Source organism: Patiria miniata, unplaced genomic scaffold, assembly GCF_015706575.1.
Source record: "Patiria miniata isolate m_02_andy unplaced genomic scaffold, ASM1570657v1 HiC_scaffold_20, whole genome shotgun sequence".
Taxonomy (NCBI): Eukaryota; Metazoa; Echinodermata; class Asteroidea; order Valvatida; family Asterinidae; genus Patiria; species Patiria miniata.
In genome coordinates this window covers 24,951,772-24,967,820 of record NW_024037059.1, presented here as the reverse complement: position 1 = coordinate 24,967,820, position 16,049 = coordinate 24,951,772, and the positions used below count along the sequence as shown (strand labels likewise).

The following is a 16,049-nucleotide window of genomic DNA, read 5'->3' as shown; positions in this document are numbered from 1 at the left end:
TGAGCCTGCTTTGAAATTTGAGGTTATTTTTACCTCGACCATATGATGACCTTTGACCCCAGTTTGGTCATGTGACACTTAGGGTTGGGCTACTGATACCTTTGATAAATTTGGTTGAAATCGGTCAAAATATGTAGGAGCAATAGACAATGTCACCGTTTGTTAGTAACGGAGAGAAATGATGATTTTTTTGAGCTGCTATCCTGCAGCTAAAAACATCACACACATATTGAACATATTGTAAAACACTTAATTTTGCAACGTTTGACACGCCATAGTCGCATAGCCTACTCTGCCCCTATGCAAGTACTACTAGCTAGCTTTACACTGGCACTGGCAAGTGGCAAGCCTCTATGAAACTATACGTATTGTACATGCAAATATGACAACTGGCACGTATCGTGCAACTGATAAGATCATAATTACGCCACAACCTTTGTACTAAAGGAACCAAGACATGCAAGATGGCCTCTAGATTTGTCGGGTGCGCTGTGGCTCAGGTTTTCTGGCCAGGGCTGGTCCGTAGATGTTCCCAACACGCGACTGGTCTGGCCAAGTCAACGAGCAGGCTACGCCACTACGCACAGCCATTGTGGCGCTGGGTCAGTACACACCAGCAGCTTTAGGGAAGCCATTGTTAAGATCATACTGTAGCACACAGTTACCCAATGCAGTGTACACTGCCCCACCGCAACCACTGGCTAGGGAAGCACCATCCCTTGGCCATGGCTTCAACACTCTAGCCAATGTAAAGGTCGACTTGGAGAGAAAAGTACTCAATGTTTCCTGGGAAGGTAGCGGTGCCAAGAGTCAAGCTTATCCTTTCGTCTGGCTGCGAGATAACTGTCACTGTCCGCAGTGCTTGCACCCTACGGCACTTGGACGTCAACCAAGCGCGCAGAAGCATCTAAAAGTCGACATTTTGGCGGACGTCGTCGAAATCTCCAACGAAGGGATGAGTGTTATCGTCCAATGGGACGACGGCCACAAGAGTGAATTCCTATCTCATTGGCTGAACTACTTCCGCTTTGACCAATCACCGAATGACAAGTTGCTGAATCCGAAGCCGACTCTTTGGGGCTCTGACGTCAACATCGAATGCTTTGAGTTTGATGACTTGCTAGCGGAAGACCACGCCCTCTACGGCTGGCTGGCTGAGCTGGTTACTCAAGGTTTCGCTGTCGTAAAAAACGCCCCACTAGAAGCTGGTCAGCTGTACAAGCTGGGAGAACGGGTGTCCTACCTTCGACCAACATTATACGGGTTCGTTTCAAACAAACCAATCTAATATTACAATGTATGCAAACACACGAGGCTAACTTAAAAAAATAACGATACATTCGACCGGTTTATTTGATAAGTGTAAAAGTCAACTCATGAAACCGACAGTGTTTCAAATTAAATGTGCCCTAACCCAATATTCCTTTGTCCTTTTCCCACGAATTTCGGTATGTTTACAAATTAGACCACGAGCAACGAATATTATCTAATTGCGTCGGTACAATTTTGCCTCTAAAGGGGGGGGGGGCGGCTGTGACCGATGTCTCCCATCGTGCGAAGATATTACGATAACGTGTCTCCTTAATGGTACCATTACACAAAATAATAATAATAATATACTCTTTTCGCCCCAATAGGGTGACTTTCCCATAGACTTGTGCACAAACCTAAACTGTCACCTAACCCAAGTTTACCTTATGTTTTTTCCACGAAATTTAGTATTTATACTAATTGGACCATGAGGAATCGATCTAGATGGTTAGCGACAGCAAAATTCCTTGTCCTAAGGGTCGTTTTCATAAAAGGGCGACAGTTATTTTGTCGCCTCAATAAGGTGTATCGCCCTATTGTGGACGGAGTTCGCAAAACCTGTCGCCCTATTACAGTAATAGTAGTAATACTTATAATAATGATAATAATAATAATGGTACCTTATATAGGGAGACATAAAACTCCCCGATAACCCCAATTGAAAATTCTCCCCTTCCCAGAAAGTTTAAATTATATTGTCGACGGACGGATTCGTTAAGCATTTGTCGACACTAAAATTTGTTATAGAAATTGAAGATATATAGGAAGACATTAAAATGTCTCCTGAATGACCAGTGTCATCGTAATGTGAAATAATCCACTACAAAGCAAGTCTCCAAGGCAAAATACCATGATGGTATGCACAAATCTATATCACTTTATCTATATATTCAACCATCTATGGGACCACTAATACAAATTCTTGCTAAAATAGGATAGTATCAAAGCACATAAATGTACACTTTTAAATACCCGAACGAAAAAAACACTGCAATATGAGACTAAGGGTGACGTCTTTTCTTTCACGAGTGTCATATGAAACTTGAGAGGGTTAAGACGGACAATGGCGTTTTTTTTACATATTTTTCTGCAGGGTAACTTGGCACGTGAAGAGCAAGCACGATCCGGGCAGTATTGCCAACACGTCTGGTGCCTTAGTAAGGCACACTGACTATACGTACATATCGCGAATGCCAGGGGTAAGATAATAAATCTTTATCATGCTGCCACCATTTTAGTTATGTTCCCTGTATCCAATATCAGTACTCAATGATAAAGTTGTTTGTGCAAAAAGGAACCAGACTGTTTTTTTTTTCAGTCTTGCTCTGGTTATGTTGATTTGAATGGAAAGAAATACGATGGCCGCAACATGATGATGGTCTATTGTTTGGTCATCCACACCATTTCACACAATTCTCACGTATACCATTTGAGCAAATGTCCCAGCCCAGTATCCTCTTATTTGTATCTGACTGACTACTGACTGCCGTGTGAGTTGGGCAGTGCTACCGTTTTGGACTCCCCCTTAACGCCAATGAATGAGCTAAATCCGGCTCACGGTGCATTAGATGCATGTAGGCCTAATCTCTTCCAGTAAATAACAATTCTAAAGAACTGGATCAGAATGTTTACGATCTGGGACACATTTTAATTGCCTGGTCTTGTTTGTATTTTCTTTCCTTTTTGTTTTGTTTTTAATTTGTATGTTCTTTTACTCAAGACGGGAACTAAGGAAGTACAAGGTACTTTGAGTTTTCCAATTTTCAGATGGTAAACATTTTTATCAACTATATTGGTGAGCGAGCCATTTTCTCACTGATGGCAAAAGTACCCTGTTAATTGAAATAAAAATGGTGGGCAGCCTTGTTAGTCAGGCAAATCAAATATAAAGTAAGGCTTTACTTTAAATGACTAACTGGAAGGAAAGTTTGCATAATCTTTGATAGCAACAACTACTTAGTCAGACGCAATGAAGAGGGGCATATCATACAGGGGCAGCATCATCGAGGTTTATTTAGGGGTACATGTAGAGTAAAAACAGAAGGTAGTGATCAATCAATTATCAATGGCGTAGTGTGACAAAAACCACGATCTCTATTACGGCATAGTTGAATACAGTCTAGTCTATGAATAATCGTTTGTTCTGCGCTTTTCTTGTCCACCCTTGATTTGAATCTCATCTGTTGCAGTTCGCTACTCTTAACTGGCTTAATGTGTGCCCTGGTGTTCATTGCAGCGATTCAGTAATTTTTTCCACAATATGGAATTTTAATATTGTAATAATGTAAATGTTGAAGTAAGGCAACAAAATAACTTTCAAGGACCTCGGGTTCCCGTTTGTTCGTGCCCCCAGAATGGCGACAAAACAGCGCACTCATAAGGACGCTACTATTGCTTTTGCGAAAGCGTCCCCTTAAAGGTTTACCAATCGATGGTTGACAGAAACTATAACCTTCATGAAGCTTAAACAAAAAGGTCATGCCATTCATATGGTACTGTTTGTCTCATATAGGGCGCCCTCAGGCGGCCCAAAATATATAACCCAATACAAAATTCGGCGTTGCTTTGCTTTCTCGCTTCATTTCACCGTTTTGGTTGAGCCTGCACAGATTGTTCACTCTGGTTTGCAAACGTTATTGTCTTAAGATAATTTTGATTACAAAAGAACAGCAATTATTTACAATTTTATGTAAGTACATACACCAATGAAGTAAAGCACAACGATGGAGAATACACAATTTTACACGCTGAGCAATGGGAACACATCAACCCCCACTCACTGCGCGTTATGAAGCAGTACTCTAAGCCCATGGCGCGCCACGCATATAAGTTGCACTGTAAGTTTGTTCACCCTGTTTACGATAGTTCATCTCATGAATATTCAAAATAGGTAATACCAAATATGGACAAAGAGTTTTTTATGTAAGTACATGACCGCTCGAAAAAAAATCAGTCACTGCGACCACTCGCGCCACTGAATAGTTAGATTTGAACTATTATTATTATTAATAATAATAGTTAAAATCTAACTATTCAGTTTTCAGGTAGCGACCACCAAAATGCTGCTTTTGAAATTGTAGCTGCACACATCTTGTCAACCGCCGATTTAAAAAATATACAACCGAAATGATCTGTATACCATTATGTTTTCTAGGTGCTCCTCCTCCATTGCATAGAGCAGGCAGCTGGGGAAGGCGGTGAGAGTCTCTTAGTTGATGGCTTCAAAGTCGCCCTGGATTTGAAGGAAATTGACCCGGAAGCATTTCGGCTCTTGACGACCTACCAGTTTGAGTATACGCACAGGGACACCGACTGCTTTGGTCGCTTTTATATGCATAGTAGGCACCCTGTTATCAAGTAAGTTAGCGCATTTGGAAATACCGCTTTATTGACACTACACCAAATCTGGTATGCAGTAGATGGTACACGCTTTTATGGCATTTCCCTGGCAAGCGACGGAGTCACTCGAACTTTAAAGAGAGTCATAGTTACTAGTTAATGGAACCCAGCGACTCTGTCCAAAAGGACTCCATTTTCAGTGTTCACCTACACCCACGTACGGTCTTCAGCTACTCCTATTCCAGAGTCTTATGATTCCCCTTTTTGGTGCAATTTCAGCTCAGAAAACGTCGTTGATAGAAATGTACGACCGTTCCCGACAGGAACTCAAGTCTACAAGTGAACAGTTGGGGTTTGTGGAAGCTAGCACTAGAAATCTAGCTGTCTCGTTTGAGAATCATGGTGTCTCTGATAACACCCGGTTGTATACCCTTTTTACAGATTGAATGAACTTGGTGACGTTGAGCAAATTGCCATCAGCAACCATAGCCGGGACCCTATGCTGAGAGCCCCCGTTGACCAGATCCAGCCGATTTACCGCGCCTTTGACAAATACTTCAATATGCTTCAGCTGCCAGAAAATCTGCTACAGTACAAACTACAGAGAGGTACAATGATATGCCTGAATTTCACTCATGATTATTTTGAAGACTTGGAGGGGTTGGCTTGGAACTCGGGCCTCTTAAAGATATGTCTTGTTTAAAGGGAAGGCACGGCAACAAATAGCAGCACGTCGCCATAACCGTCTAAGCATTTTTCTTTTGTTTAAATATTACTTAACAAAGGTTTTATTCCCTCCCCCTAAGTATAAATTGTGGGAAATGAAATCGAGACAGCGTCCTTATGCTGCCTTCGGTCGCTAGAGCGGGGTTCAGAGCATTTCAATGTTTACAGGTTACTTACGATTACTTGTTGTTCATCCTTGTTTGCAGGAGACATACTTACAAACGACAACCGTAGAGTCTTGCATGGCCGTAATTCCTTCCAGGTGACGGAGACGAACGCCCGGCATCTTGAGGGAGGCTACGTGGAGTGGGATGAAGTCAACTCGCGACTGCGTGCATTGGCAGAGCAGTTACAGAAGAATTATACTGACGAGTGAAACACACATCCTAGAAATATGCCATTTTGTTTTAGCTGTGTAATTACACCATTTAGCTGTGAATCTATATAATAAATAACAATAAAATTATAATGATTAACACAATTTTTAATATAACCGATAATCATACCCTTTGAGAGATATTCCCATAGGCTTGTGCACAAATAATAATCCAACTTTTGGAAATGTTGGTATTTTTAGTAATTGGACCACGAGCAATTGATCTAGTCTATTTGCGACTGTAACATTTTTCCTCTAAATAAGAACTGAGGTAATAGGAGACATTGAAATGTCCCCTTAAAGTTCCACACGTCTCCCAAACGTATAACCTCTGAGCAAAAGTGTCTCCCTAATGGTTCTTTTTAAGGTAGTAAAGCTACATAAACAAATCGCTCATGACGCAGTACAATATCAAGTTAGAAACTATCCAAGATTCAAACACTTAAAGCTACACAGAAATTGAAAAGAGTCAGGGAGTTCAATTGCGCAAGTCCCTTGGTAACTGCAGAAAGCTCTTTCTCCAGCTGATTTCAGTTTGACTGCTGGGATATTGTGAAGAGTTGTGTCAGGTGATGACCTTTGGTGTATGGTATCAGCAGATCAATTAGGTATGAGGGGGGGGCAATGTTCTGGCATTGGGCCTTTTAGGTGATCATAATTAGGTTGTACTGAATCCTGCGAGTAACAGGCAGCCAGTGTAAAGATTTGAGAACCGGACTGATCGTATAACCTGGCAAGAGAGAAAAAAATAGGGTGGTCCAAAATGTAGGCCGAGTGATAAGTTTCGTGCAAAATGACATAATTGTACTTGAAATATCAACTTTAAAAAAAAGTATGCCGTCAGTACACTGAACAATTATCAGACAAAATTACAAGGTCCATTTAATAAGGGAATAAATGTGTGCTCCGGAGGTTTTTATCACTCGTTTAATACCGCTTAGAGTCTGGGTGCTGATAATTACCCGAGCCGGAGGCGAGGGTAATTATCAGCACCCAGACTCTAAGCGGTATTAAACAGAGTGATAAATACCGACCGAGCACATATTTATTCCCATTCATAAATACCTTATCCGTAAAAAAATATCAAATAATTCGTTCAAAAAATCCCGATTTTGTTCAACAAGTTCACTTCATGCTTTTTGAAACATCCCCTCTAGCAAAATAATGGAGTGTTCAGCTGGCGAGTAAGATGTAAACAACCCTTTTATGGAGATTGACGCGCGCGTAACATGTTCTGCGCGATGTCACGCAGAACGCACCTGGGGCGTTGCGTTTTGAATTTAGAACTATAAAATTCTGACTCGCTTGTAGTGTTCGGCGCATGCCTACGTGAGGATTATGAACGTTCAACCAATGAAACGGTAAGAGGCACTGGATTTTTAGGAGTCCACATTTTATTGTGACACTGGAAAAGTGTTTAAGACCAGCTAGCCATGTCTTTATCATCCGTTTAAGACCGGCCACGTGACGGGCTCTCGACCAATAGGAATAGCTAAACTGTCTGAGGTATTTATGAATATGAGATAAAGTCAAAGGTAAAGAAATTATTTTAAAAAAAATCAGTTTACAACCTGTTATAGAGGGTCGGTTGTGGAATGTGAAACATCTTAACAATTTCACTCATGGATGTAAGATTTGTTTGGAGATATTTTGGGATTTGTTCTTCTTGTCTCAACTTTGATCGTCTTTTTCCTGGTACCACCTCAGCCGAAATGGGCCTGGAGGGGTGGGGGGGGGGGGGTGGACCAAACTGAGGCATATCACCCAACTTGCTCCCCAACTCTGAAACCCAAATGATTGTGAGCAATGAACCTAAAGGAACAAACATGCCACATGCACTTGTTATCGGTTCGCGATAACCAGGATTAATTCCATTCCAATGCATTAATACAATATTAACCCCTGATTATTATTTTATTGATCCGCAGCTTGCGGGGGCTATTATTTCACAGTCAAAATGTATTCCAAGAATAAAACTGAAGATGAATAAACAGTAAAAACTGAACATTTGCCTCTCGTTTATATTTTTTTGTCATCTTGTTGGTTGCGATATTAATGAAGACACGAGCCCTATTTACAATGTACTCCGCAGAGGGGTACGCATTTCCACAAAGTTTTTTAGGGTAAAATCTGAAGCTTTTGGTGGGCGTCGAGTGCGCGATGATTTGATGGCATCCGTGCATGAACATAATACCTTGACAATCACCTTGAAGGCCACCTCCATCTTAACGTCCTGTAGAAGAGCAGTTAAGGAGGCTTCATGTGCCCATTAAAAACCCAAGTTACTTAAATTCGGCTTGAAGCAGAGAAGTGTGGGCACTTGGATGCCACTCTCGGACAATTGGTTCTAGCTATCCACTGCCCTCCAGCTGTAGAAGTGCTTATTGAGTCTGGATTGATCCTGTCGAAACAGTTTCCTCTCGAACTCTGCCGCCAGATCATGACTGTGATTTGATAGAGTCCGAGTACTTGGACTATATAGTTTCAATCTACCCTTTCCAGGATAATGATTCTTAAAAGGCCTGCAATTAGCCTAAATGACTTTCAAATTGTACGGAGCTCCGGATGACCGGGCGGATAAATGGCGAAAGTTTTATTGTTTTCTCTCGAGTTGAAAAGAGGGTAGCATGTATACCCCGTGCTCTTCATAAAAAATGATATTATTTCTCCGAACGATTTTTTTATTTGTATGTTTTCAGCGGCGTCAATCTGTGTCGGCGAAGTGGGGTGGGGGGGGGGGGGCTAGAGGCCAACACTGAAGTGCCTGGATTAATTTTACCCAAGAAAGGATGAAAACTGCAACACAATTTGTGGCCTTTCAAGACCAAATTTAATTTGGTCTTATATGACCAAATTCTTTGGTTGAATTTAACAGAAATTATAGACCAAACAATTAGGTAAAGAATAACCCAATTTTGGGTAGTTGCAGTTTTCATCCTTTCTTGGGTAAAATTAACCCAGGCAATTTTTCAGTGTATTGCAAGGTCAACTGTTAATGTACAGTCCATGTGTGTATAATATTACTATTAGGTAAGTATCAAAAGATCAATTCTAGAAAAGAATCTGTATTCGTGTTGGTCTATCATGCAGTGAATCCTGCACGACCACGTGCTCGAATGTACTCACTGTGTAGTAGCACCGTCAAAGACGCTCCTACAATTACGACACAAAAACGATCTATTTTGTGAAAACCTTTTTTTTTTTACATTTCATTTGTATTTTTTAAAAAGATCATTGAAGGTATAGTTGTTTAAAGGAAATCCCTCAGTTGAACATGGCGTTTTCTGGCCAAATTTTTGAACATGACGAAAGTGATGAAATTGATAAAGGTTCACCTCAAACGGCATTTTTGCTGTGTCACAGTCGGGTGCGTGGGTCAACGAGTAGCCCATCCAGTTCGTTAGTTTGACGTCATCTCAATTCAACCAATGGGCGCTGGTAATCAGTGGTGCGCGCGCGTGTATGACGTTTTTTTCTAACGAACCGGATAGCGTTGCTCGTAACTATAGGAACTTGACTGGCTCAGGTTTGGCGTGATGACCAACCTCGTACCCAGGATGTAGAGCTGTACGCGCCCACCACAACCCTGGTATTGGATCTTTTGCATGTGCAAGACTTTTGAATATGCATGTGCAATACATTAGCATTTGTTTTGCGTGCGGTGTCGTCGTCAACTCGCGCGCCGTGAGTTATACAAAGCAAGAATTTGTTTCGAAGTAAAAATGTTACAGTGTTATCCCACCAAAATGCAGTATCACGCTCAAGTACACGACGTTTGAAATTCAAGCACAAAACGTTTGTAAGCTGAAGCACACGACGTTTGAAAGCTGAAGCACACGACGTTTGTCTGTCCCTTTTAGAACACCATAACATAGTGATCCAGATGCCCCTACCAGCATGGGCGTCGCAAGGGGGGGGGGGGGGGGCCAAGGGGGCGCTTGCCGCCCCCCCCCCCGAAAAGCAAAAAAAAAAAGAGAAAAAAGAAAAGAAAAACAGGCGCGAAGTCATAGTGGTGTAAATTTAATGAGTTGGGAGGGGGGCAAACTGAGAAATCGATAATTTGTTCAGAAATACAAGAATTTTGTGGGAAAAATATCCCCCTCTAGAACAAATCCTGGCGACGCCCATGACTCATATAGACACCTAATGAGAGGCGTCCTCTCTGGGAATCCACTGGTTGTTATACAGTATACTTCGCGTAAATCGATATTAATTTTCAATCACTTCCAATATCACAGAGCCTGATTTCCTGAATTTATTTTCCCCATTTGTTACATTACGGTGAATAGTGTTCTAGAGGTTCTAGGGGTGATATCTTGTAGGGTCTGTTAGAAATGAGAATCAAAGAAATGCAGCGGTTCCTATTTTTAATCCTAACATGATACACAGGCTTTTAACAAGAGCTGTTTTGGCGATCTCCGTTACCAAAACAGCAAATTACGCGAGAACTACTTTTCGTACCTTTAACTACCGAAACAAAGTGCGCGTAGGCTGGACCGTTAAACTTGAATAGCGCCCTCAATCAACTATAAATAACCACCCAACTACTGATCGTCATTGACACTGTACAAATTATGCAATCTATACAATTCTTTCGAATCACAACAGCAACGAACCCTCTTTTTCTATAATCATCCAAATATGAACACACGTAATAAACAGGAGCTCTTTCGGCGAACTACGTTGCCGAAACGGCTAATTATGGGCGAACTACTTTTTGTACGTTTAGCCCACAAACCAAACCTGCGCAGACTCGACCGTTAAACTTAATTAGTACCATCAATTGAGAGTACGTATCATCACAAATAATATTCATTGAACAATGCACTTGGGGTAATAGAATTTGTTTCCAATCACTAGGGGCCTACAGTAGCAAGGAATTCGAACATGCCTCATTGGGCGATACACTTTTGACAGCGAACATTGTTCATGCATTTGGGGTTTGATCCTTCGGAAACAACGCTTCGCGTCGCTCGCGTGAAACCGAAACCTCTCCGTGCAGACTTACACCAAACCAAAGATTGGGGACGACCGCCGCCCACCGCCCGCCGCCCGCCGTCCGCCGCCCGCCGCCCGCCGCCCGCCGCCCGCCGCCCGCCGTCCGCCGCCCGCCGCCCACCGCCCGCCGCCCGCCGTCCGCCGCCCGCCGCCCGCCGTCCGCCGCCCGCCGCCCGCCGCCCGCCGCCCGCCGCCAGCCGCCAGCCGCCAGCCGCCAGCCGCCCGCCGCCAGCCGCCCGCCGGTGCGGTTTCGAAATTTCTTTGGACAGACACTTTGAAGACCTTTTCGTAAAGATGTCACCCCGTGCTGTTTACATACTTTTTTTCTAGGCTTACTAGTTTTTGATTTGCATCTTTTGTTTTAAAGAGAAAATGTACTTTTATTCCAATTTACGGCGTCTGTAACCCTCTGAAAAGGCGTTTCATTTTGCACATGTTTTTAAATCTGGGCAAATTTTTATCATGATTTTACCACCATGAGTTTATAGTTTAGTGGCATCCATGACACACATTAAATGTATAACATGCCGGCCAAATCACAATTTGTATGCCTAAATTCTTTGCTATTTGAGCGTTTTTACTGTACCTTATAAATTCTCGACAATAAGGGACAAAATAAGGGGCAAAAGAAAAACAAAAAGTTATGTGGTGTTGACCAAGCATTCAGGGGTCGCGATTGGTTACCGACTCCCATATAGTACTCTTCCTGGGTCTCGGATTCCCCGGCCCACCACACCTCCTTCCCTGTCCATCCATGTAACCCCGGAGGGCCAAGCACCGTTAAGGGAGGAAACGAAGCGACACCCTATGCCTTGCTGCCGAGACAGCAAAAGAGCCCCGTACCTATGAGTAGATGCATAACCTGGACTTTGCAGACAGTCCCAGCCGGTGACTTAACTGATTGAGCTAAGGCCGGTTGGTATTTGACGACGGGAAATTAAGACTCTTAAAGTAAATGACTGAGCGCGTGTATTGAAAACCAAAAATTACACCAACAGGACTCGAACCCCGGACCCCTGGGTCTGTGGACGACGAGCCTAACCACAAGGCAATTTGCTTGATTGTCATTGGTGTCGGAACATTATCGTTTTAAATAAAGAGCCCATGCCTATAACACAAGCTGTGTTTTCTTATGGATTCCTCGACCGTGTTCACCTGTCTGTTGTACAATGCACACGTGTATACGTAATCGTATATACATCATACAATTTTATCATGAGTTTGGTTTAGTGGCAAATTTGCATGAAATTGGGCCCTAATATTGCTCTTTGCAATAAAGCGCAGGCATCATTTTTCAAAATGGCGATGGGCCATTGGACTGCTTATCGGGCTGACATTCTTTGATGGAATTTTCTCCCATTAGTCATTGGATAATTGAACAAAAATTTAACAGAAAATAAAAGATAATAAAATAAGCTTTGATTTAAATGGTGTCTCAAACACCTCTGAGAGTTGTGAGTACTTTATTTAAAAAGAATTTACGGACAAACTCGTAATTATCATCGAGGTCTACGGGAGTCGATTTGTAGGTCTTCACTCATATAGACACATAATGAGAGGCGTCCTCTCTGGAATTCCACTGGTTGTTATACCGTATACTTCGCGTAAATCGATATATTAATTTTCAATCACTTCCAATATCACAGAGCCATTAATGCTTGATTCTAATATTTATATTACACAATCCCCATTTGTTACCATTTGGTTATTGAGGTTCTGGGTTTTTAACTGTCCTATATGAAACACACGTATTTTTAACACGAGCTGTTTTGGCGAACTACGTTACCAAAACAGCAAATTATGCGCGAACTACTTTTGGCACGTTTAACTCCCAAAATAAACTGCGCGTAGGCTTAACCGATAAACTTGGATAGCGCCCTAAAAGTAATCACACAACCTTTTTCTGTAATAGTATTATGAACACACGTAATTAACAGCAGCTACGTCGCCGAAACGATAATTAAGCTCGAACTACTTTTCGTACGTTTAACCCCCAAACTAAACCTGCGTAGGCTTGACCGTTAAACTTAAATAGTGCCCTCAATGGTCCTGAGACGTAATGACGTCACGCTTTGTTTACCAGTGCGCTTTCCTATGAGAGCCAGCTCTCATAGGAAAGCGCACTTTAAAAACAAAGCGTTACGTCATTACGTCTTAGGTCTATTGACTGAGAGTATCACCACAAATGATCGTCATTGAACAATGTACTCGGTAACAGAATTCTTTCCATTCAATACGGTTCCAAGAAACACGCCTTACTTTCTCTTTCAACGTCGGGCGTTACACCATTGACAGTGCACTCTGTTACGTAATTATTAACGCATTCATTGTTACGCCGAATTGCAGTACTCAGCTTCACTCTCGATGGAGGAAGACCCCTAACTATTCCTCTTTTGTTTCCCTACTTGCAATCAACGATTCGTTTTAGGTCGCGCGACCCTTCAGTCCGGTACTAGTCTCGCGCCCACGTATACAAGGCTAAATAAAGAATATAATGGGTTTTTTAAGAGTGGTCCGTGTTTTATTACAGTGTGTCAAACTTTTTTGTTCCCCGAAAAAGTGAGTCAAAAATATTACGCCCCAAATTTGATATAAAAAGCAAGAGGGGAGGCTCTTTATGGCATTGGTGCATGGAAGCGCAATTTTAATGATGTACGCATTGGCTGCGTAAAGGGTTTGGAGTTTGAAGCAATGGCCCCTATTGCCCCCCCCCCCCCCCTCCCCAATGCGTCGTTGCGTATATGTGTCCCAATTAACCTGTGGCATCTTGACAGAGCCAAGGTTTTAACCGATCTTTTTTCTTAGTGAGTAAAATTTCAGCAACATCCAAAATTAATGCATGTATTCTTGAGTTCATCAGCTCGCTATATGCGGTCCAAGTCATTGATTTGTGTTTTACACAAAGCTGCGATAAACGGGGAAAAATTATTGCAGGAAAAAAAAAGAGGTCATGATATCCGTTTTGGGTTTTTTTAAAGTCAGTAATAGTAAGCATGGCGAAGATATGAACCTATAACATACCTGCCCAGTTTATGAACATGACAGTAGATTTTAGAAGGGGCTTGGAAAAAGTGTTCTTGCTGGGGCGTTTCTATTTTGTTTCAATACCGTGCCTCGCTTCCAATGCAACAGACCCGAATACCGTCCAAATAATGTACAGGTTGATCGGGTAAAGCGGTTTGTGCCCGGCCATGGGCGTTGCAAGGGGGGAGGGGCAAGAGGGGCGCTTGCCCCCCACCTGGAAAGGGGGGGGGGAAGGAACAAAAAGAAAAGAGAAAAAAGAAAAGAAAAAGAGGCGCGAAGTCATAGTGGTGTAAATTTAATGAGTTGCTCATGCATCGTTATGCGAAGTAACATGGACGTCAATGATCCGGTAAGTATACGTATCAGCCCAATCAGTACAGTTTATCAATTACTTTGATGTGTTGTAACTAATATAGGGTGTTTTCTGACGATAGTTTTAACTATATCATTTTTTTTAAATTTAGCATTCTCTTGTATTGTTTTTCTCTTACATTTTATCACTACCTTTTCCTCGTAGACCTTCGGCAAGTATTGGACCGACGCGGGTTCCTTGGCATGCCCTCCGCTATCAGCCACCGATCAATGGACAAAATGCAGAGCGATACTACGGTGCGCTGCCTGACTCTTACCAATGCTAAAACATAGTCAGACGGAAAGTCCTGGTTGTTTGGGGTTAGTGTGAAATGTATCTTTTTGAAGAAAACAATGCCTTTCGCAAAGAATTGTGTGCTATTTTATCTGTTCCTTATTACCTTCAAAAAGCCATTTCTTTTTTCAGTAAGAATCAGACTTAAATTAAGAAATACGTTTTCGTATTAAACTATGATACATTTTAGTCGAATTGGTATGTATTTATCACAGGTATCTCGCGTGATATGCCACCATTACCTGCCTGAGCGGCCTAATAGCTGCAGTTACCAGCGTCTCCAGCGACCGTCTTGCAGTTGATTGTAGCGGTACGGGAATGGCAGTGTGACCACACAGAAGAAAGAGTTGTCATCCACTGCATGCAAGCAGGGAGTATTCTTGTTTGTAGCAACAATGTAAGCAGATGTCTATTCTGCCTGAATAAAATGAAAACATTAGTTTAGGCCTACACAATAGACCAACAGTGTCAAAGTTAAGTCTCTTCGGTACTGTACTATCCTCTGTGTCAATTCAATTTATTCTTGAGCTATAGGCCTTATGGTATGAGGGCCTGTCTACATATTATTCCTAGCTCGCTATTACTGTACATTCAGAGAGACCCCTTTAATGGCGAGCATTGCGTCAGCTATTGTATATAAACAACATGCACTATGTTATCGCCACTGATCCGTGCACAAAATTATGAGCGTACACGCCATGGCCCATTTTGTTTCCATTTTACATTCAACAACGATGTAGCAGCACAATGCGTGCGTCTTAGACACATTTCCGAATTAATATCAATTAGGTCTCTGTCTTGCAGTTCCTAAAATTAAATTAAAATTATCAATGCATGTAGTTCAATACACTTGGACAGATGGAGTCACAGGGCACAAACAAATTCCATCCATTTCCTCTTCCCCTCTGCATTAAAAGCAAGGTATCAGACAAAGAAATAGGTGAAGTTTACTCTTCCATATTAATAATTCGAGCATCTTTAAAAGCTTCGTTTTATCATCGTGCCGCCTCCATTAGGCAAGGGGTAATTATTAACTACTGCATCTTCCAATTAAGATATGGAATAGTGCGTATGGTACTTGTGGTTGCACTTAGGTGAAACGGCTGGACAACATGCTTAAACACGGCTGGACAACGGCTTAAACACCGCGAAAAAACCTGCTTATATAACTGTTATAAGAAAAAACCTCGGGAGACAAAATTATTCAACGAAATATCTTCTCAAAACGTACATTGATAAACTGGAAAGTGATTTCTTCGACAGCAGCTGGCAACGTGTGACTGATGTAACATGACGGATATAATTATCTGCCATCTGTTGAGGACTGCGGACACCATTTTCTAACATTTCTTTGAGACGCCATATTTGGATTTGAGGTACGAATTAACGCATCTGCTAACCACCGGTGTCAGTCCAAGGGGCAAGGGGCCCGGTAATAACCGGAGCGCGAACCGGTCGTGGCATGATCCTTCTATCGCGCATACAACCATCGCAACGACAAACGGCGAGAAATGACAGAGAGTGAGTGAACGTTGTGATTCTATAAGCCGATGGTCAGGCTTTTGTCATATTGAAACAACATGTCTAACCAGATTTCTTGCAAAGGAGGACTTCGGCATCTAACTGTTG

At 42.2% G+C, this 16,049-nt stretch overlaps 1 protein-coding gene across 1 annotated transcript; it reads left to right on the top strand.

The window, feature by feature from the left end:
* Window positions 1–380: 380 nt before the first annotated feature.
* Window positions 381–6,627, top strand: LOC119727271 (gamma-butyrobetaine dioxygenase-like). Its single transcript, XM_038199128.1, has 5 exons — window positions 381–1,263; window positions 2,405–2,510; window positions 4,466–4,668; window positions 5,092–5,258; window positions 5,583–6,627. The coding sequence occupies exons 1-5, from the start codon at window positions 527–529 to the stop codon at window positions 5,750–5,752; spliced, it is 1,383 nt and encodes a 460-aa protein (XP_038055056.1). The 5' UTR covers window positions 381–526; the 3' UTR covers window positions 5,753–6,627.
* The last annotated feature ends 9,422 nt before the right edge of the window (window positions 6,628–16,049 follow it).